Source organism: Dendropsophus ebraccatus, chromosome 8, assembly GCF_027789765.1.
Source record: "Dendropsophus ebraccatus isolate aDenEbr1 chromosome 8, aDenEbr1.pat, whole genome shotgun sequence".
Taxonomy (NCBI): domain Eukaryota; kingdom Metazoa; phylum Chordata; class Amphibia; order Anura; family Hylidae; genus Dendropsophus; species Dendropsophus ebraccatus.
The window spans coordinates 52,180,347-52,204,210 of record NC_091461.1 but is presented as its reverse complement, the minus strand read 5'-3'; the positions used below and the strand labels follow the sequence as shown (position 1 = coordinate 52,204,210).

The window sequence follows — 23,864 nt, the reverse complement described above, 5'->3', positions numbered from 1 at the left end:
GTGGTGGAGTGTGTATGAGACGTCCTAATGAATCAATGGGACAGACAGAACTTCAAGTGGAGACCGTGGTGTGAACTCCACTTGAAATTCCTTGCTGATTCTGTGGTGGGAACATGCCCTAAATGAGGGCTAACCACCAAGTTGAGTGATCATGACAGTTGAATGATCATGATACAGACAGGCTCATCCCATGTAACGGGGCCTTTAAAGGGGTTATCCAGTGCTATAAAAACATTGCCACTTTTCCCCCTCTCTTGTCTCCAGATTGGGTGGGGTTTCAAACTCCGTTCCATTGAAGTAAATGGAGCTTAAAGGAGTAGTGCGGCGGTAAAGAATTGACAGAAAAACACACATTACAAAGTTATACAACTTTGTAATGTATGTTATGTCTGTGAATGGCCCCCTTCCCCGTGTCCCACCACCCCCGCCCGTGTACCCGGAAGTGTGGTGCGCTATACATACGTGCCGACTCGTCTCCGATCTTCAGTCAGCCATGTCGTCTTCGGACGGCCGGGCCGAATCCCTCCCAGCGTCCTGAGTGCCGGTCGCCCTCTTCAGCATCATCGGCTGAGATTGGCTGAGCATAACTGTGCTCAGCCAATCGCGGCTGAGCAGCCAATGACGCGGCCGCGTCATCAGCTGCTCAGCCGTGATTGGCTGAGCCAAACTGTGCTCAGCCAATCGTGGCTGAGCATCTGATGACGCTGAAGAGGGCGACCGGCACTCAGGACGCTGGGAGGGACTCGGCCCGGCCGTCCGAAGACGACATGGCTGACTGAAGATCGGAGACGAGTCGGCACGTGACAGGTATGTATAGCCGACCACACTTCCGGGTACACAAGTGGGGGTGGTGGGAGACGGGGAAGGGGGCCATTCACAGGCATAACATACATTACAAAGTTGTATAACTTTGTAATGTGTGTTATTCTGTCAATAATTCTTTACCGCCGCACTACCCCTTTAATTGCAAACTGCACCTGAACTGGAGACAACAGTAGGGGGAAAAGTGGCCATGTTTTTGTAGTGCTGGATAACCCCTTTTAATGGCTGCCAGTAATCTGATAGCTAAGAGCTGTTCTGTGGGATTTTCTACAACTACCTTGTCTAAGGCTTTGGCTGCATGTGTCCTGTATGTACACAATTCCATATTACACGAAGTGATAATCGGCTGAAGAAACTATCATCGGCTGATGGTTGTCTTTCAACCGCCTGAAAAATCGTCAGCCACCGACAGAGCATTGCTGCGTGTAATAGTGATGCACGGCCGACAGCTAATTTAATATGTAAAAAGAAAAAATCCGATCAGCGCTCGCTTCCATTAGTGATGGGGCCGTGTAATACGGCCTTTACTGTTGCATAATTTTATTGTGGGTGAAAAAATGGCAACAATCAAAGACCAGCCGCAAGCAGGGAAGTCACAGGCGGCGTTCATCGAGGACAATGCTGCCAAAGCTGTAGGGGATGAAGACATAAGTGCTCCTAGGAATTTATACCGGGTATGTCCTTCAGTTTGGGCCCAATGATTATTGGTGCTTAAGTTTCTGGTAAAAGGAATTTTCTGCTGATGGTGAGAGTAGTGGTGCCCAGTAAGATGAGGGTAATGATAATCAGGGTAGTGGTGCTGAGTATGATGAGGGTAGTGATGATGGTGAGAGTAGTGGTGCCCAGTAAGATGAGGGTAATGATAATCAGGGTAGTGGTGCTGAGTATGATGAGGGTAGTGGTGCTGAGTATGATGAGGGTAGTGGTGTCCAGTAAGATGAGGGTAGTGGTGCCCAGTAAGATGAAGGTAATGATAATCAGGGTAGTGGTGCTGAGTATGATGAGGGTAGTGGTGCTGAGTATGATGAGGGTAGTGGTGCTGAGTATGATGAGGGTAGTGGTGCCCAGTAAGATGAAGGTAATGATAATCAGGGTAGTGGTGCTGAGTATGATGAGGGTAGTGGTGCTGAGTATGATGAGGGTAGTGGTGCTGAGTATGATGAGGGTAGTGGTGTCCAGTAAGATGAGGGTAGTGGTGCCCAGTAAGATGAAGGTAATGATAATCAGGGTAGTGGTGCTGAGTATGATGAGGGTAGTGGTGCCCAGTAAGATGAAGGTAATGATAATCAGGGTAGTGGTGCTGAGTATGATGAGGGTAGTGATGATGGTGAGAGTAGTGGTGCCCAGTAAGATGAGGGTAGTGGTGCCCAGTAAGATGAAGGTAATGATAATCAGGGTAGTGGTGCTGAGTGTGATGAGGGTAGTGGTGCTGATGAGGGTTGTAAGAATGTTGATGTATAATGATGAAGGTACTGGTGATGATGATGGTTGTAATGATGATGTATGATGTTGAGAGTACTGATGATAATGATGGGGGTATTGGTGCCTAGTATGATGAGGGCTGTGATAGTGGTGACGGTTGTGATGATCAGGGTAGTGGTGCCGGTTATGATCAGGGTTGTAATAATGATGTATGATGAGAGTAGTGATGATGGGGGTAGTGGTGCCTAGTATGATGAGGACTGTGATAGTGATGAGGCTAGTGGTGCCGGTTATGATCAGGGTTGTAATAATAATGTATAATGATGAAGGTAGTGGTGATGATGATGAGGGTTGTAATGATGTATGGCGATGCTTCCCTCCCTCGCACAGCTGACACCACCAGCCGGGAGGATTGGTGAGAGAACAGTCAGTATGTATGATGATGTATGGTGTATGATGATGCTGCCCTCCCTCGCACAGCTGACACCACCAGCCGGGAGGATTGGTGAGAGAACAGTCAGTATGTATGATGTATGATGGTGCTTACCTCCCTCGCACAGCTGACGCCACCAGCCGGGAGGATTGGTGAGAGAACAGTCAGTATCTATGATGATGTATGGTGTATGATGATGCTTACCTCCCCCGCACAGCTGACCCCTCACCAATCGTCCCGGCTGATGGTAACAGTCAGTATGTATGATGTATGATGTTGCTTACCTCCCCCATACAGCTGACACCACCAGCCGGGAGGATTGGTGAGAGAACAGTCAGTACGTATGGTGTATGGTGTATGATGTTGCTTACCTCCCCCGTACAGCTGACGCCACCAGCCGGGAGGATTGGTGAGAGAACAGTCAGTATGTATGATGATGTATGGTGTATGATGTTGCTTACCTCCCCCGTACAGCTGACACCACCAGCCGGGAGGATTGGTGAGAGAACAGTCAGTATGTATGATGATGTATGGTGTATGATGATGCTTACCTCCCCCGCACAGCTGACCCCTCACCAATCGTCCCGGCTGATGGTAACAGTCAGTATGTATGATGTATGATGTTGCTTACCTCCCCCATACAGCTGACACCACCAGCCGGGAGGATTGGTGAGAGAACAGTCAGTATGTATGATGATGTATGGTGTATGATGATGCTTACCTCCCCCGCACAGCTGACGCCACCAGCCGGGAGGATTGGTGACAGAACAGTCAGTATGTATGATGTATGGTGTATGATGATGCTCACCTCCCCCGTACAGCTGACACCACCAGCCGGGAGGATTGGTGAGAGAACAGTCAGTATGTATGATGTATGATGATGCTTACCTCCCCCGTACAGCTGACACCACCAGCCGGGAGGATTGGTGAGAGAACAGTCAGTATGTATGATGATGTATGGTGTATGATGATGCTCACCTCCCCCGCACAGCTGACACCACCAGCCGGGACGATTGGTGAGGGAACAGTCAGTATGTATGATGTATGATGTTGCTTACCTCCCCCGTACAGCTGACACCACCAGCCGGGAGGATTGGTGAGAGAACAGTCAGTATGTATGATGATGTATGGTGTATGATGATGCTGCCCTCCCTCGCACAGCTGACACCACCAGCCGGGAGGATTGGTGAGAGAACAGTCAGTATGTATGATGTATGATGGTGCTTACCTCCCCCGTACAGCTGACACCACCAGCCGGGAGGATTGGTGAGAGAACAGTCAGTATGTATGATGATGTATGGTGTATGATGATGCTTACCTCCCCCGTACAGCTGACACCACCAGCCGGGAGGATTGGTGACAGAACAGTCAGTATGTATGATGTATGGTGTATGATGATGCTTACCTCCCCCGTACAGCTGACACCACCAGCCGGGAGTGGTGAGAGAACAGTCAGTATGTATGATGATGTATGGTGTATGATGATGCTTACCTCCCTCGCACAGCTGACACCACCAGCCGGGAGGATTGGTGAGAGAACAGTCAGTATGTATGATGTATGGTGTATGATGATGCTCACCTCCCCCGTACAGCTGACACCACCAGCCGGGAGGATTGGTGAGAGAACAGTCAGTATGTATGATGTATGATGGTGCTTACCTCCCCCGTACAGCTGACACCACCAGCCGGGAGGATTGGTGAGGGAACAGTCAGTATGTATGATGTTGCTTACCTCCCCCGTACAGCTGACACCACCAGCCGGGAGGATTGGTGAGAGAACAGTCAGTATGTATGATGATTTATGGTGTATGATGATGCTTACCTCCCCCGCACAGCTGACACCACCAGCCGGGACGATTGGTGAGGGAACAGTCAGTATGTATGATGTATGATGTTGCTTACCTCCCCCGTACAGCTGACACCACCAGCCGGGAGGATTGGTGAGAGAACAGTCAGTATGTATGATGATGTATGGTGTATGATGATGCTGCCCTCCCTCGCACAGCTGACACCACCAGCCGGGAGGATTGGTGAGAGAACAGTCAGTATGTATGATGATGTATGGTGTATGATGATGCTGCCCTCCCTCGCACAGCTGACACCACCAGCCGGGAGGATTGGTGAGAGAACAGTCAGTATGTATGATGTATGATGATGCTCACCTCCCCCGTACAGCTGACACCACCAGCCGGGAGGATTGGTGAGAGAACAGTCAGTATGTATGATGATGTATGATGTATGATGATGCTCACCTCCCCCGCACAGCTGACGCCACCAGCCGGGAGGATTGGTGAGAGAACAGTCAGTATGTATGATGATGTATGGTGTATGATGATGCTTACCTCCCCCGCACAGCTGACACCACCAGCCGGGAGGATTGGTGAGAGAACAGTCAGTATGTATGGTGTATGGTGTATGATGATGCTTACCTCCCCCGCACAGCTGACACCACCAGCCGGGACGATTGGTGAGAGAACAGTCAGTAGACTACTTAAAATCAATGCCGAGTTAAATGCCTTGTGGGCTCGGCCAATCAGGAGAGCGGAGACACAGACACACCCACTGACACCATGGGGGGCTGGTCGTCTCTCAGCCAATCAGGAGGCAGGAAGCATGGCTATTGTGGCTGCCCGGAGAATGCCGGCTGCGGGGCGCACAGGACAACATGCGACGTTTCGCAATTTCTAGGCAGCCAAGAAAGCTGCGACCTTGTTCCCAGTAATCAGACGGGATGCGGCTTGTACGCACTGACTGCTGATCGTTCCCGGGTCTGCCGCTGCCTCATCATGAAGCTCATTGACGATAAGAAACATTGTGAGTACCTGACGGGCACCTGGACAGTCAGATGGTCTGGTCTCCGTCATGTATACTGCACGGGGATGCTGGGGTGTCCTGGGCGGCTTCTCAGTAAAAAGTCTCATACTGACTGAGCATAAGGAGGTTATGAGATCGTGTCATGATGGACTTACCTGCACATAACCTTAAAGAATGAAAAAACGGGATTGTTTTTCTGCATAAATGTATTGTCTGTAATATGCATAGTGATTCTGATCCTATGATAACTCTTACTGGTAGGAGCACAATACTGGAAGAGTTGTCATTGGGACCAGCACCCTGGTTATTTGGGCACACAAGCCCCTGGCACATCTGATCACCCATGAGACTTTATAGTATTAGATTGGGGGGGGGGGGGGTATTCCTTAATTGTAGAACTACTGTCCCAGCATGATGATGTAGTTTGGCAGCAGCTGGACAGCCGCAGCTTGGGGAACATGTTTGCCCCTCACCCTTATGGTGCAGTCCAGGTAAGCAGAAGCCCCCAATGATATCCATGAGGGGCCTAGAGGATCTGTTCTTCTTCAACTCCAGAGTTGCATTTTGTGCAATTTCCTAATATATATGATTATCCCTTCCCTGCAGAACCCCAGAAATGGTAACCAATGGTGAGTTGATGGGTGCCTGAGCCTTCTGTACTGGTGCCTGGATCCCGGCTGCAGATCACAGCTTATTACACAGCTGATCAGAATACAGCGCCCTGGTATCTTAGTCCAGGGTTCAGACACTGTATATAATGCTCTGATATCACCAGGACTGTCAGTCGTTGTTTATGAGCTACTACCTATAGGTGTCATATGGGTACACAAGGCTCGTCAGGCTGTCTCCCAGTAAATCAGGTTTTTCTGGTTTGTTGAGATATCGGCATAATGTATATGACCTGGTCGCTATGTCACATGGAGCATTTTCTAAAGGATCAAGAGAATTCCATTGTCTTCTGAGCTTTAGCTAAACGTATGTCCAGGTACGGGTGATAGGGAAGACAATGAGTAAAGGGCAAACAGGTGCGGTCACCTTCAGTTAAAGGTTGTGTTGTCTCATCTATGGGGGTTTTCTGGTTTAGTGTGTAATACTTGTTTACGCTGTGGAGAAATTGGACATGTTCCCACTACAGCTGATCATTGGGGTCCCAGCAGATGCCTTGGTGCACCTCCCATTTAGGTAAACTTTAATATATCGGGTTGTATCATCGGCTATTTCTTTATAATTCTAATAAAAAATGTATTCTTATATCCTTATTGTTAGAATCAGTCAATGTACAGGGAAGGAGGGAACATTCCAAGAAAACACATAGAACATCACACTTTCCACCTCTATCTGCAGAGAGCAGGCTGCTGCTTGTGGCTATCTGTACTGTGTGACTATGAGTGATCATGTTAGTGAGGTCCTGCACTGTGTGACTATTAGTGATCATGTCAGTGAGGTCCTGTACTATATCCATATTAGTGATCATGTTAGTGAGGTCCTGCACTATATCCATATTAGTGATCATGTTAGTGAGGTCCTGTACTATATCCATATTAGTGATCATGTTAGTGAGGTCCTGCACTATATCCATATTAGTGATCATGTTAGTGAGGTCCTGCACTATATCCATATTAGTGATCATGTTAGTGAGGTCCTGCACTATATCAGTATTAGTCATCATGTTAGTGAGGTCCTGCACTGTGTGACTATTAGTGATCATGTTAGTGAGGTCCTGCACTATATCCATATTAGTGATCATGTCAGTGAGGTCCTGCACTATATCCATATTAGTGATCATGTTAGTGAGGTCCTGCACTGTGTGACTATTAGTGATCATGTTAGTGAGGTCCTGCACTATATCCATATTAGTGATCATGTCAGTGAGGTCCTGTACTATATCCATATAAGTGATCATGTTAGTGAGGTCCTGCACTGTGTGACTATTAGTGATCATGTTAGTGAGGTCCTGCACTATATCCATATTAGTGATCATGTTAGTGAGGTCCTGCACTATATCCATATTAGTGATCATGTTAGTGAGGTCCTGTACTATATCCATATTAATGATCATGTTAGTGAGGTCCTGCACTATATCCATATTAGTGATCATGTTAGTGAGGTCCTGCACTATATCCATATTAGTGATCATGTTAGTGAGGTCCTGCACTATATCCATATTAGTGATCATGTTAGTGAGGTCCTGTACTATATCCATATTAATGATCATGTTAGTGAGGTCCTGCACTATATCCATATTAGTGATCATGTTAGTGAGGTCCTGCACTATATCCATATTAATGATCATGTTAGTGAGGTCCTGCACTATATCCATATTAATGATCATGTTAGTGAGGTCCTGCACTATATCCATATTAGTGATCATGTTAGTGAGGTCCTGCACTATATCAGTATTAGTCATCATGTTAGTGAGGTCCTGCACTGTGTGACTATTAGTGATCATGTTAGTGAGGTCCTGCACTATATCCATATTAATGATCATGTTAGTGAGGTCCTGCACTATATCCATATTAGTGATCATGTTAGTGAGGTCCTGCACTATATCCATATTAGTGATCATGTTAGTGAGGTCCTGCACTATATCCATATTAATGATCATGTTAGTGAGGTCCTGCACTATATCCATATTAATGATCATGTTAGTGAGGTCCTGCACTATATCCATATTAGTGATCATGTTAGTGAGGTCCTGCACTATATCCATATTAGTGATCATGTTAGTGAGGTCCTGCACTATATCCATATTAGTGATCATGTTAGTGAGGTCCTGCACTATATCCATATTAGTGATCATGTTAGTGAGGTCCCGGACTATAGTGAAATGATGCAATGAAGCCCACCCGATATGTATCCTTGGACTTCGTTTTGCGTTTGTTGAGCATGATACAGATTACTCAATTGTATGGAGAAGCCCAACAACCAGACATGTATTTTCCGGCGTCTGACCTGTCCCCTAATGTTCAGAGCTCATAGATAACATTTGCTATTGCATTAAGGGAACTTTTAGGCAATAGGTCACTTATATATTGGGAAACTGCGTTAACAGCAATGCCTTAGTATTATCCTGTTATTGCGTTCTCTCCATTTTCCATATGTGGCGATCAGGACTGCAGTCACTTTATGCATAAAGGCCTCCATACATAGGACACACTAGGTAACTAAACCCACCGATCTCATCAGGATCCGCTCACCATCTAATGCAAGGAAGGGGAGCCTGCGGACCTCCAGCTGTTGCAACACTACAACACCCATCATGCCTGGGCAGCCAAAGCTACTTTATTATGTGAAGTCATAGTTAGTGATTCCAGTCACTGCAGCCCCTTCCCCAGGCACAGTAGTCCCCCCACCCAGTAGTGACTGCAGCATTCTCTGGACTCGCCTACTCCAGCATAGGCTAAAGCCAAAACAAGGGCCAGGGCTTATGCAGGAGGTTCACACATGCCTGTCATTTTTGTGATAGCTACTTGATGACTACATCCAACTCCATAAACTCCACACAGGGTGGAAGCACCAGGACGCTAAATGCATGACTATCAAGGAGGAAAATCCGGGTCACCAGGGCAGATTTTATTAGTCAACCTGGTGGATATGCAGTGTGTGTATGTTCTGTATGTCTATGTTGTACGTACCGTGTGTGTGTGTGTGTGTGTATGTGCGTAGATAGTAATATATATATTTGTAAGGATAGCTAGAATTATGGAATCCCTACATACATTTATAATAACTGTCAGCCACACACATGAATGCTTGGCACAGAGCGCTGTGGTGCTCAAGGAACAATATGGTCAGGTAGAAAAAGTCATCTGTCGGTGCAGAATCAGGAGGCCGCCAAACACTTAAGACAGTTGGCACAGGATACACAGGATGTAGTTCATGTACCTGAGCTGAGCTCGCACCATCAGCAGCTTATAATAGTTGTAACATACAGCTGACATTTTGCTGTTATGGTTGGGATTGGAAATAACTCTGATCCTGGCTTTGTCACTCTATTGCCACTCAGTTCTGTACAGTAGCAGGTAGTCTGGGGATAGAAGTCCCTGTTCCTGTGTGAAGACTGCAGTTGCGGATTTGCTGTAGATCTATAGTAAAACCTGCAAATTTGTGATTTTTATCCCCCCCCCTCCCCCATTGAAGTCAATGGGGAAAGTCTGTGATAAAACCACAGTGAGATATAACAATTGACAATCTACTTCTGCTACAGGTCTTTTCTGCACTGTATGATTGAGACTTCTAAAACCGAATCCACTTTGCTGGTACTGTGAATACTGCAGACAGTAATACTGTTCAGACAGTCCGCAGCATTTACACCACATGTGGCTGAACCCGTTAAATGGAAACCCAACCAAGTGTGGTAGAAGCTGTGTATATACAGTATGTGCATGCACACACCCTTGCCTCTGATGAATACAATAGAGTCATTAGGTAACATGACACATGAGAAGGACTTTCCTGCAGAGTGACCTGGGTCATCTCAGAAGATACATTTCTGTATAGCTAATAATTACAGCTTTATAGCTCTGCGTGATGCATGAAAAACTAACACATACCAGCTCCTTGTTTATTATAGCACCTACCGGTACTGACTCTTATGCAGGTACGTCATCAGACCATTCATTGTCTCAGTGGTCGTGAAACGGGAATCGCCTAGGTTAGATTATTACCTGTCCAATAAAAATCAATAAGCATCACCAGAAAGCTATGACTGCCCCTTATCTCCTTCCCCCTACAAAAAAAGGCGTCCTCTTCTGACAGGTTTTTAATAATTCTAAAGATTATCCATTCAGTTGTTACATACTTCCTGTTACTCAAGAAACTATTTATAGGCTTTTTATTGTGTATGCCCATTGTGTCATTTCCTGATCTATTAAATGGATTTCATTAGTTCCCTGTATACTTGATAAAATAAATCCCCTCCTATTGTCAACTTCAACAGGAGATGATCTTTGCCAAGTTGAAAGGGGAGAACTAAGGTTTTCCTGTAAGCAGTCATCACTGACGTTATATACCTGCATTATATTTGTGTTACAGAAGGGCTTTACATGGTTCGATATATATTGGCCTGTATACCAGTATGGCAGCTTCACATACTTATTGTGTGTTAGTGGAATATTCTCATCCAAAAATCTGAGGAATACAGAAGTACAGTAAAGTCCCTACACATGTCTATTGGCCCCCCTGTTATCGCTCTCCACAAATCCAGTAGTAGTGGCCATACACATTACACCAATGTCAGCCAAACCTAATGATTTGGGATAGGCCAACTATATACTGTGTGTACTGTGTCCCATCCCAAATGGTGAATGTCTGGAGAGAGTAGGGTTGGCTGACAGCTGTCTCATATGTATAACCAGCTGTAAGATAGCCACACACATGAGAAAGCTGTCAGTCGCAACTCCTCTAGCTTATTTCTCCAGTTACAATAGGATCGGCAGGTGACATCCATCAGTTGTGCTCTCACCCTACATCATATATAGGAGGAGAGCCATATGGCCCCCATACACATTAGATAGTCGCTGGTCCTGCTGAAACTGGTGGGTTTGGCTGACCTTTTTCTAATGTGTATGGGAACTTTAGACCTGTTATAGAAAAGGTGCCCCCATAATAAATCATGTTGTACTGTAGGTAATCAATGTCATATAATTTAGATTAGGAAACCAATAAAACAGAATGGAGGGAGCGGACTTTCTTCAAGTGGCATGAGCACAGGCATTGGCAGGGCTGATAAGGATTCTAAGAAGGGCCGGTATAGTGCCAAGAAGATATGTTATTACCGCATCCTCAGCATGAAGATGACACAACAGGAAAGAGTTTGTTAGCAGCACAAGTCCCAGACCTGTGTGACTACTTAACTTACAATTTACTAGAAATAGAAGCACAAAAACAACATGGTGACATTTAAAGTATAGCATTTAGAACGTTTTTCCAGTTTGCTATGTGTTCTTCATTGTAAAACCAAACAGGTGAGCCTCATTTGAGGCATCTTATGCAGCACAACCTAGAGTGCAGGGAGTAGACTTATGGTGCTTTTAGACGGAGCGATAATTCGCACGATTAACGATTTTGAATGAACGATGTGTTTTTTATAACGATCAGCGTTGAGACGGAACGATACATCGTACAGAAAAAATCGTTTTGCGATCGCTTAAGCCTATCTCACACAGAGGTTAAATCGGTGAACGACTGTTTAGATGGAACGATCTGCGAATTTTTTACGAACGACAATTTTAAGAACATGTTGAAAGGTCAAAATGAACGATTTCTGGCGCAAATTCGAACTATAATCGTTCCGTCTAAAAGTACCGTTACTAATACTGTATACAGGGAGCTGCAGTCAGTAAGTGCAGAGGGTAAATTTACTAATACTGTACACAGGGAGCTGCAGTCAGTAAGTGCAGGGGGTAAATTTACTAATACTGTACACAGAGCTGCTGTCAGTAAGTGCAGGGAGTGCACTTACTAATACTGTACACAGGGAGCTGCTGTCAGTAAGTACATTTACTAATACTGTACACAGGGAGCTGCAGTCAGTAAGTGCAGGGGGTAAATTTACTAATACTGTACACAGAGCTGCTGTCAGTAAGTGCAGGGAGTACACTTACTAATACTGTACACAGGGAGCTGCTGTCAGTACACAGGGAGCTGCTGTCAGTAAGTGTAGGAGTACACATACTTATACTGTACACAATAAGCTGCTGTCAGACAATTTTAGTGTATGTGGCAGTGTAGCCATCCTGTTTTGTTTCTTGTGTGTGTGTGTGTATGTGTGTATATATATATATATATATATATATATATATATATATATATATATATATATATATATAATCTCTTAAAACTTTTATCTAACTTTAAAGGGGTGTTCCAATTAAAACACCTATCCCTTATTCACAGGATAGAGGATAAGTGTCTGATTCCCAACGATCTGAAGCGCGTGAACCTCTTGCCTTAAAATAGAGTGCTGTTCACCAATGTGTGCCGCTGCTCCTTTGAGTGTGGAGCTGCTGGAGAAGGTGGAGCTCAGCTATTGGCTTTCTATAGCTGCTCTGTAGACAATGGAGCATGTTTATCAATTGTGCCCCTGGCGCATGGCACTGAATGCAGCCTTCTTGCCTGATAGGCGGTAGCAGGCATGGCAAGGTGGGAATGGACGAGACCTCCTACCGCATTTGATCTATAATGGTTTACATCTGCAAACAAGCGTAAAGCATTGCGGAAATTTAAACCTGCTCTGGAGCAGGTGTACATTTTTGCACCTGCCATGTGCAGGTCACACTGGATTTACTAAGAGGCAGGCTCCTCTTAATAAATCCGGCAGGGTAAATGGGGATGAGGCTTTATTTGAAACAGTTCCCTGAAGAAGCCAGGTATGGCGAAATGTACGTAGGGACCGCTCCAGCCGTAGTAGTGTAATGGGTGAGTGATTGCTCTAATCCTTGTTTATAAGTGGTCTATAATGTTGTTGCACCTCACATGTTGTGGAATAATGTTTACATGAATAGGTTGTCTAGGAAAGGACTACTGCAGCACCTTATTGGTTTGAACCCATGCTACTCAGCTTGTTTACCATATTGTTTACACGGTATTAATTATTGGTGATCACTTTTTTTTTTATTTTAAACTGTTAAGTATGTGAATTAAAATATTTTGTGATTCTCTGAACTATCCCCATATTTCTTTTTTTCTGTGTACTTATTGTTGTGATGGGTTGTTCTTGTTAGGATAGTGACCCTTGGGGGTTAGATCTATTACAACTCCCTATGCTTACCTGTAACTTCACTCTGTGTCAATCTATCCCGAACCGTTTTTGTATTCATTCATTTAAAACTGGCGTACTACCTGAATAAATGAAGTGATAATGCATATGGGTCCCATTCTCGAGATTAAAGGAAGTCCCAGTGGTTAAACACCTGTCCTGTGGCTAGGGGATAAGTGTTTTGAGTTAGAATACCCCTTAAATACCCATAAAACAGGCCAAAAAATTGGTTTAAAAACAGATACAGAGTGATGAAATACAATGGGTAAAATACAAAGAAATGGACAGTTTTATGTTAAAAAAAGACCTTTCAGTAGGATGCCTTGGGGGAATGACTTATAGGAGTTAACTGCAGTCACACCTGAATATTTGGGTTTTGCGTAGAGAACAGAAATAGAATTGCTGATTCAGACATCAGCCGGGCACTGTTCAGTATGATGTACCATCAGTAAGTGGCTGGGGCTGCATGTGCTCTTAGTACATTGTCATTAATAGCAAGGAGCGCTGACAGTGCAGCGGGTGAGATCAGTCGTCAGTGATATCATTGGGTACAGTGATGATATCCTAAGTATGCACATGTTTTTCCAGTCTGGAATCAGGTCACGGTGTATTTTGCATAACTTTCCAACAACCCGTAATGAACTCAGGAGACTTTATTAGTATTGTGACCCCATAGAGCGGTGACATAGTGTAGGCATGACCCACATATGGCACATACCAGTAAACATTACTTTGATTCTGGATCTACAACTATAGACATTATTGACTCTTTTTAGCCATCTTTATGTTAAGCCAATGGAAATAAGTTATAGTAACTTAAAATCCAAATTACGACATGGAGAGAAAGGAGCTGCTTGCTGCACAGCACACCTATGGCTGACACTAATGCCACTCGGCTACATTTAAAAACCAACGCCAGGATGTTGGTATATAATTCAATCAAACCATATTGCCCCATGTACCACGTGCCGGTCTCCTGGTTCACATGGGTCCCTACACTAACTCCACATTGTATCGGTCAGCGAGCGCTAACCCCGCAAAGCGTGCACAAACAGGGAAGGGAGGCCCTGCAACCCCAATGTCACAGGACCAAACCCAAAGTGCCCCCCCCCCCCCCCAAAACCCAGTTGGCACCACTGGCAGCGGTTAAAATCCCAAATTAAATGAATAGCAGGGTGAAATGCCATGTCACTCGGCAAGCAGAGATCTTGAATGTGGTTTTAAATGGGATGTCCTTTGGTGGACTCATATTATAAGATCACCACCAATTTACTTAAAGGGCTAACACAAGGCTCCTGCAGAAACTGCATTGACCCTTTTCATAGATATGAATGGGGATGTGTCTGCAGCATGTATGTTGTTGTTCCAAACACTGTGGGGCATATTTCCAATGCAGACCATTCTGTTAGTAAAGCATGTCATGTGTGGACATAACTCTAGAGTATGTTCAGGTACGGTAAAGCTTTTCTGTACATTTTGCTGTGGATTCTCTGCAGATGTCTGGTCACTTTCATGCTATTTTTGGAAGCATATACACACGCATAGGGGGAGAGTTATCAAACATTTGGCTCCTAGCAACCAATCAGAATTCACCTTTCATTTTTCAAAGAGTCTGTGAGGAATAAAAACTTGAATCTGATTGGTTGCTAGGGGCAAATCAGCCAGTTTCACTTTACATCATGTTTGATAAATCTCCTTCATAGTGCATATGAATAGAGAAATACACCCACTATGTTTAATTTGTAATGTAAGTGCTGGCAAAACTGGTACCGAAAAGTGCACCAAACAGGTATGATAAACCACATGGGAGCCTGAAAGACATATAGCTGACATATAGAGGCTATGTTCACACAACGGTATTCCTGTTCATTTTAAATGACATCCGTCATTCCACTGTTTGGCTGTCCGTCAGTGGAAAAATGCTGAAAAAAGAAAAACTTTAAACAACTAAAAAATAACGTCCGAAAATAATTAACGACCATTATTTTGATGTCCATGCAGACAACGTCCGTCATTTTATACACTGTGTGCGTTGGACGTCCTTTATCCTATTGACTTCAATGCATTGAAGTCAATTACATCACGGCAATAAGGGACGTCTTTTTTTTTTTTTTTTTTTTTTATGTTGTGTGAACATACTGTGCGGAAGCTCTAGAAAAAGTTTAATTACTGTTGCACTTTTGCTCTAGTGGTTGTGTTCTACACGCTAGACCTTTCCCCCAGATAGCTATCAGCCAAAGCCTAGATCACATTTCACCCTTTCCGTCGCCACCTGCTTGCTTGGCCACGTGATTGATGATGAACTGTTAGAAAATTAGGTGCTTAGAATAACAGTCACTGGACCTTCAGGTTATGTTCACACACAGTAAAATACGTGCTAAACAGGACCATCATTTTGAGTAAAAATAAAACAATGTGTGAACAGTACGTATTTTGCAAATGGGGGGTGAAGTGTTTTTGTATTTGGACGACCATAATAAATTACTATCGTTATTCTATACAGCATGCACTGCCGGACAGTTTCCCATTGGCTTCAGTGGAGCGCATTATTATATAGAAAATACGGCTATGTTTGACCTGGCTTTTACTTTTGTTTTACGTCATGTGAACATCGGCTCAGGTTAAAAAAAATGCAACTTGCCATAAAAACGTCACAAGCCAAAACACTTTCTTTGTTGTGCATTTTACACCAATTAGCCATAGCGATAGAATATTGTGATGGTTTACTCCATCACACAAATCTACCGTGGAATCTGCGTCAGAAAGTTGGATGTGGATTAGCCTGGATTTTGTGTTCATAAGAGACATATCACTTTAGCTTCTTTTTTTTTCCCCATGACATGGGTCTAAAATCCTCGCTATATGAACAGCAGCGCAGATTTTCATTGATGGGATGAGATGTAGACTTAAAATTTTTCATGCAAATCCACATGAAAATGAGTGTGACAAACATTTCATGTAAAATAAACTTTTGACAAAGAGGCATCATAAGCTTTGACTGGTCATGGTCTCTGCAATGAGAACCCCTCTAATCATTGGAAACAGCTCTAGGGGGCTTTACTCCCCAGCTCGGTGCTCAATCCAAATGATTGCAAAAGACTGGCTCCAATTTAGGGGTTTGTTTACACTAGGGAATAGGTGAGGAATTTCAAGTGGAATCCGCCTTTGGAGCCTATGGAGCGCGATACTGCAAAAATTTAGAGCAAGCGATCCGAGGAGTGAAGTGCATTGTCAACGCTTCTCCTGGCTATGTCTAATGATTGGAGGGGGGTCTCGGCACTGCGACCCTGATCAATGTAAACATTTGATTATGTACAGTAACGCTTGTACGACAGAACAATAGGAGAGATGAAACATGCAGTCAGTATCTTATTGGGCACTGTGCCATGCAACTTGGTAATACGGTATTTGCAGAAAGTTACATTTTCCGGTAGTGTTTTTATAGAGAGAATTATATCCTTATTAATACCATGTAACCTGAGTCTTTAAAGCTCGGTGTCTTGTGTTGATGATTTATGCAGGATTTCACCCTGTGCTTGGACAGAGAACAGTTAGTAACTACATGTGGCGATTATACCGTCACCGCTATATTTAGAGCCACATCAAAACACTTGGCTGTTTTGTCTTAGTTGCCAAGTTAGCAGGGCATTCAGACGCAGGGTGGGCTTGTCCAGCGTTTCTTTGCCCTGGTTGGCTGTTGTTGCAGCTGTAATAAGCATCCCATTCTCGTCTTTCCAAACACACAAGGCTTCTCTTATGTTGCCAGGTTTGTGTAGAGGCCGATGGCAGAATAAAATCCCCTTCAGTATATTATGACTCTGTGGGTTACCTTGCATATTGTACTACCGACCTGTTACCGTCTATTCTAATTTATATTTAATATATTGTAACATACAATAAATGTACCATTTTCACTACTGTACTTCAAAGTGCTAATTCCACTTTTAACATATATATTCTCAGATTCTCACAGGTTTAAAGATCTTTCCTATTATTAAAGAAGTCCAATGGGGGTGGTCCAAAACCATTACAGGCAGGGGGTGCGGGTAAATAAAAAATGCACTTGGCTTTCTCCGTGCCCGCACTGTGCCGCAAGACCGGGCTCCCATACCCCGCCGAATGTCATCCTCTCTCTCGGGTTCTGGGTATGTCACAAAACGTCTCAAGCGGCTTGAATTTAGCTCGGCCAATCAGGGACTGCAGTGGTGTTCCACTCAAGTCATTGACTGGTTGAGCGGGGCACCCATCATTCGGGTTGTGACATACCTGTAGCTGGAAGGTTGCTAAGAAGACTGGGGTTCAGGAGCGGAATGCAGCGGTGCGTGGGTCCTGGGCCAGGTGAATATGATTTTTTTTTTTTTTTTTTTTTTTTAATGTCCCCCCCCCCCCCCCCAGCCAGAATTTTTTTCACCCTCCCCCCGGACTTCTCCTTTTAAGTAGGGAGCTTTTTTTCCCCTTGACATGTGTTCAATACATGACCAAGATAAATTTTTATCCTTTAAACGTTAACATCTATCTATTGAATAACTGAGATCTATATATTTCTTGATACAGAAATAGTATTGGGCATAGGAAACCTGAGAAAACAGTTCGGTATCCAGCACTTTCCATAAGTGACTTTATTTAGGATCTATAAGGGGTTATCCAGGATTAAGAAAAAAACAGCTACTTCCTTGTAAAAACAGTGCCAACCCCTTGTCCTTGGGTTGTATGTGGTATTGTGATTCGGCTCCATTCACGTCAGTGGAACTATGCTGCAATACCATGCCCAAACTGAGGACATGAAAGGTGCTGTTTCGGGAAGAAAGCAGTCCTGTTTTTCTAAGCCTGGACAACCCCTTTAAGGCATGACATACAAAAAAGTGACTATGAGGCTGGGTTCACACTACGTATATTTCAGTCAGTATTGTGGTCCTCATATTGCAACCAAAACCAGGAGTGGATTAAAAACACAGAAAGGATCTGTTCACACAATGATGAAATTGAGTGGATGGCCGCCATATAACGGTAAATAGCTGCCATTATTTCAATACAATAGCCGTTGTTTTAAAATAACAGCAAATGTTTGCCATTAAATGGCGGTCATCCACTCAATTTCAACATTGTGTGAACAGAGCCTTTCTGTGTTTTTAATCCACTCCTGGTTTTGGTTGCAATATGAGGACCACAATACTGACTGAAATATACTGTGTGTGAACCCAGCCTAAAAGCGCAGATGCCTTTCAGACGGGTGTGCTTGCAGTATGCAGTGAACAAGGACACTAGTCTGAAATGCGTCTGTGTTTTACTTCTATTCATGCCTTGCCTTAATGGCTCCCAAATAAAGCAGTATCATTATTTGCATTGTGCTGGATACCGAATTCCTGGTGGTCTTCTTGGCCTCTGGGATATTCTAGCACCCCACTCATACTCTGCAGAAGAGTGAATATCTACATGGATTGGCTGAGAGGTTACTGTTGTTCTGATATTTTCATATAAGTCACTTGTATAACTCTTTAGCATACAAAGAATAATCTATATTTGGTAAAGCCAGAAGGCAAATTCCCTAATGCAAATAGTACCCTATGGGATCAGCACTGGAAATAGCCTGATGTCTATATTTGTTATGCTTGAGATGATATTTTTCCCAGAGGCCAGCCATGGCAGTATCTGTCCAAGATTTATCCAAGCTTTATCCTTTTTTGTCTAATTTTAGATTTTTTTTTTTACATTTATTTTCAGCCTTCCCATGGTTTGGCATGGACATTGGAGGAACATTGGTGAAGCTAGTTTACTTTGAGCCTAAAGATATTACGGCAGAAGAAGAACAAGAGGAAGTTGAAAACCTGAAAAGCATAAGAAAATACTTGACTTCAAATACAGCATACGGTAAAACTGGCATCCGAGATGTCCACCTCGAACTGAAAAACTTGACCATGTGTGGCCGAAAGGGCAATTTGCACTTCATTCGCTTCCCTACGTGTGCTATGCACAGGTTCATCCAGATGGGGAGCGAGAAAAACTTCTCCAGCTTGCATACTACTCTCTGTGCCACCGGAGGTGGGGCCTATAAATTTGAAGAGGACTTCAGGACGGTATGTAGGGTAAAGGGCAGTGGGTCACAGGGCGTCGGATCATGATCTAAAAGTCCAAACATGATAAAAACATCCAAATAAACTCTAATTTTAAAATCACACTGACATTGACAACTGATTTCACAATTGTTGATAACCACAGGCCAAGTTTCCCTTAACCCTGGAAGTCAGAAGTCATCGTAAAGGGAAGCTGCGTCTGCACTACATGTTATCTAGTGCTCCACACTTCACAACGGAGGATCAACATGCCAGATGCTTTAGGCTATGTGCACCCTAAGGGTCCTTGTACGAAAGTAAATGAGCGCTGATCAGAACATGATCTTTATTAGCAGCCGTCTATTTAACAAGAACACAGTGTTCCCAGCAGGGGCGTAGCTAAAGGCTGATGGGCCCTGGTGCAAAATGTTAGCTTGGGGCCCCCCATCTCACCCGATCAGGCAAAGTCATATCTAACGTTATATCCAATTACTCTAATGTGCCACCATGTTCTAATGCCCTGTCACTGCCTCCACCTCATGTACTGCACTACTGCCCCCTATAATTAATGGACTGTACTGTGTCATTGTCTAATCATTGTATTCCAATCTTTGACTCTCCAGCTGAAAAACTACAACTCTCATCATGACCTGCCAGTTGGAAACGATGGGGGTTGTAGTGCTGCAACCTGAAGAGCCACATGCTGCAAAACTACAACTCCCATTATAAACTGTCAGCAGGGCATGATGAAGTTTGAACTTCTGCAACCTGGAGAAGTCACCTGATATCACCTGCAGTCCTATTTAACACCACAGATAACAGTGATATCCCTCTGAGTACAGATAATGTAGTAGTCATCTGCAGTCCTATGTAACACCACAGATAACGCAGTGATATCTCTGAGTACAGATCATGTAGTAGATGTCCCCTGCAGTCCTATGTAACACCACAGATCACACAGTGATATCTCTGAGTACAGATAATGTAGATGCAGCACAAGCTGGAGCTCAACGCGGTAAAGATACGGCCATAGGACACAGCTTGGGCCGCCAAGGCAGATGTCTGGAGGAGGGGGCGCCGGTACTTGCTGTCATCTGATTAGGTAAGAGGCCCAATCAGATGACAGCATGTGCCAGCGGGCGCAGCGGGACAGATTAGCGCAGTGCTTCCCAACCTTTTCCACCTCGGGGCACCCCTACTAAATGATGTTCTACAAAATAAGAAAACCGTCATACAGTGACTCACAGGTGATGTCTTCTTTGATCTGAGGCGTCACTTTCCCTTTTCCTCTCCATCCGGCCCAGTCCTCCAAGATGATTCCTTCCAGATACGTTTCATCCCCTTAGAACCTGCGAGACAAACAATTTAGGCTCCGCACATTTCTAGCACCTTCCTTCCCTTCCTCCCTCCTGTAGGCTCCCATAGTAACTGCACTGTTTGGTGTTATGTGCAGTAAAGTGAGTAGGAATGTGGGATGCCCCCTGTATGTAGGATTCCCTGCTGTGCCCCCATGAGCTAATAATGGCCCCAGAGGTGCCCCCATACAATAATAATGCCCCCAGAGGTGCCCTCATGAGCTAATTATGCCCCCAGAGGTGCCCCCATGAACAAATAATGGCCCCAGAGGTGCCCTCATGAGCTAATAATGCCCCCAGAGGTGCCCCCATGGACTAATAATGCCCCCAGAGGTGCCCCCATGAACTAATAATGCCCCCAGAGGTGCCCCCATGAACTAATAATGCCCCCAGAGGTGCCCCCATCAACTAATAATGCCCCCAGAGGTGCCCCCATGAGCTAATAATGCCCCCAGAGGTGGCCCCCATGAACTAATAATGCCCCCAGAGGTGCCCCCATGAACTAATAATGCCTCCAGAGGTGCCCCCATGAACTAATAATGCCCCCAGAGGTGCCCCCATGAGCTAATAGTGCCCCCATGAACTAATAATGCCCCCAGAGGTGCCCCCATATACTAATAATGCCCCCAGAGTTGCCCCCATCAACTAATAATGCCCCCAGAGTTGCCCCCATCAACTAATAATGCCCCCAGAGGTGCCCCCATGAGCTAATAATGCCCCCAGAGGTGGCCCCCATGAACTAATAACGCCCCCAGAGTTGCCCCCATCAACTAATAATGCCCCCAGAGGTGCCCCCATACAATAATAATGCCCCCAGAGGTGCCCCCATATACTAATAATGCCCCCAGAGGTGCCCCCATACAATAATGATGCCCCCAGAGGTGCCCCCAAGAACTAATAATGCCCCCAGAGGTGCCCCCATACAATAATAATGCCCCCAGAGGTGCCCTCAAGAACTAATAATGCCCCCAGAGGTGCCCCCATACAATAATAATGCCCCCAGAGGTGCCCCCGTACAATAATAATGCCCCCAGAGGTGCCCTCAAGAACTAATAATGCCCCCAGAGGTGCCCCTAAAAAAACAAACATCCTACTCACCTAATCGGCGCTGTGTAGCTGCAGGCAGCAGCTCTCCTCCTCCTCTTCGGGCTCCATCTTGCGAGCCGCAGGGACGGGACTTCCGGCAGGCGTGATGACGTCACATGATCACGCCTGCCGGAGAGGTCACGGCCCGGCCTCCCATAGGCTGCTGGTATGAAGTGCCGGCAGCCTATGGGAGAGAATACAGGAGGAGGACGCTGACAGGTCCTTCTCCTGTATTCTGATTGCTTTAATGTTCCGCCCGCTCACTGTGCGGGCGGAACATCAAAGCGATCTGTGCATCCCGAGAAGCTGCGCGGCCGCAGCTTCTCGGGATGCTTAAAGTGACAGTGTCACAAGTGGCAAGGGGGGGCCGTGCGGGCCCCCCTAGCGTAGGGGCCCGATCGCCATGGCGACCCCTATAGCTACGCCACTGGTTCCCAGAGTGGGAACGTAGAAAAACTATGCAAATCTTTCCATTATAGGTTTTTGCTGTTGGTTCCAATCCTGATTTTGGCTACAAATACTGACAGAAATGCTAACCAAATACTATGTGAGAACTAGTGATGCACGATGCACCGAAATATCGATACTACTATCGATATTGCGGGCCAAAAAACGGTTCGATACCAGGATTTCCTGGTATCAATAATTTATGTTAAACTGCGTTATTATGCAGTTTAACATAAAGTATAGTGCAGGGAATGGCCGTGAGCGCCGGCCGTGTTTTCTGTGTGCCGCCCCCTGCTCCCACCTGTCATCTCGGCCCGTGCACCCTCTTCCCTCATCAGTGCCAAATTCAAATAGCCGGCACATAGCTATTGCTTGTGCCGGCTATGTAAATATATAGATGGCGGCTTTACCCCCCTCCTGAGCCCGCTCCATATACAGCAGGGGTCGGCTACTGTGTGTAGCAGACCCCGGCTGCTAGTGACTGCAGGCAGGGCAGGGTCGCGGCTGGAGGAGAGGGAGAACGGTCTGTCCGGGAGAGGAGAAGGCTGGAGGAGGGGGCGGCAGGAGATGAGGCCACTACATCTGCACGGGACTATGAGGTGGGGGCGGCAGGAGTGTGAGGAGGGGTGGGAGACCGGGGCCGGCAGGAAACTTCCAGAGCAGACATTAACAATGTGGGAAGTTTACTGTCGGCCTGACTCTGACTGGGAACGGGAGGAAGGCTGTCACCTGCAGATTACTCTGCCGCCAAATCCAGGTCACCCTGCAGGGTCAGTGGTCAGCATGCCCTGACACCAGGAATAGTGAAACTACAGCCCCCATCATCCCCCCCTGCTAGCTGGTGTGTGTTCTATGGCTACAATGCCCATCATCCCCCCCCCCCTGCTAGCTGGTGTGTGTTATATGGCTACAATGCCCATAATCCCCCCTGCTGGCTGGTGTGTGTTATATGGCTACAATGCCCATTATCCCCCTGCAAGTTAAAGTGTTACATGACTACAACCCCCATCCTCCCTGATAGCAGGTGTGTGTTACATGACTAAAACCCCCATCCTCCCCCTGATAGCAGGTGTGTGTTACATGACTAAAACCCCCATCCTCCCCTGATAGCAGGTGTGTGTTACATGACTAAAACCCCCATCCTCCCCCTGATAGCTGGTGTGTGTTACATGACAAAAACCCCATCCCTGGCAGCTGAAGTTATTGTCCATACTACCTTTCACCTTCCTGATCACGCACGGTAAACAGAGCAAGCGCAGAAACCACCCAATTCAGTACCACATAAAAACATTGTACTAAATAAAACTACAAATCACAGCGCAAAAAATGCCCCCTCACCCCCAGACAGATAAAAAAAAAAAAAAGTGAGTCAAGAGTTGGGCAAATTTTTATTTATTTTAAATAATGGGGACTTTTATTTTTAAACTAATAAAATTAGGGGAACATAAATTGGTTCGTACTGACCTGACCCCGGGGGTGGGGTGTCATTTCTATTCTTGTGTTGTTGTTTTTTTTTTTGTTTCTTAAATATAATTTATTAAGTATCGAATTGGTATCAAGCATTGAAAAAAAGTTGGTATTGGTATCGAACTCAAAATTCTGGTATCGTGACATCACTATTGAGAACATAGCCTTTGAAATGAGCCACAACAGGACGCTTTGTGAACATAACCAGC

At 45.2% G+C, this 23,864-nt stretch overlaps 1 protein-coding gene across 3 annotated transcripts in view; it reads left to right on the top strand.

Annotated features, from left to right (window-relative positions):
• PANK1 (pantothenate kinase 1) overlaps positions 1-23,864 on the top strand; it is a 38,094-nt gene that overhangs the window by 2,266 nt on the left and 11,964 nt on the right. The window contains exons 1-2 of one of the 3 annotated variants that reach the window (XM_069980351.1): positions 5,233-5,491; positions 18,972-19,324. In XM_069980351.1, coding sequence (XP_069836452.1) covers positions 5,248-5,491; positions 18,972-19,324 — 597 coding nt within the window. In that variant the 5' untranslated portion in view covers positions 5,233-5,247. Of the gene's footprint in view, positions 1-5,232; positions 5,492-18,971; positions 19,325-23,864 lie in introns of those variants that run through there. The other 2 variants (XM_069980352.1, XM_069980353.1) reach the window with 2 other exon arrangements.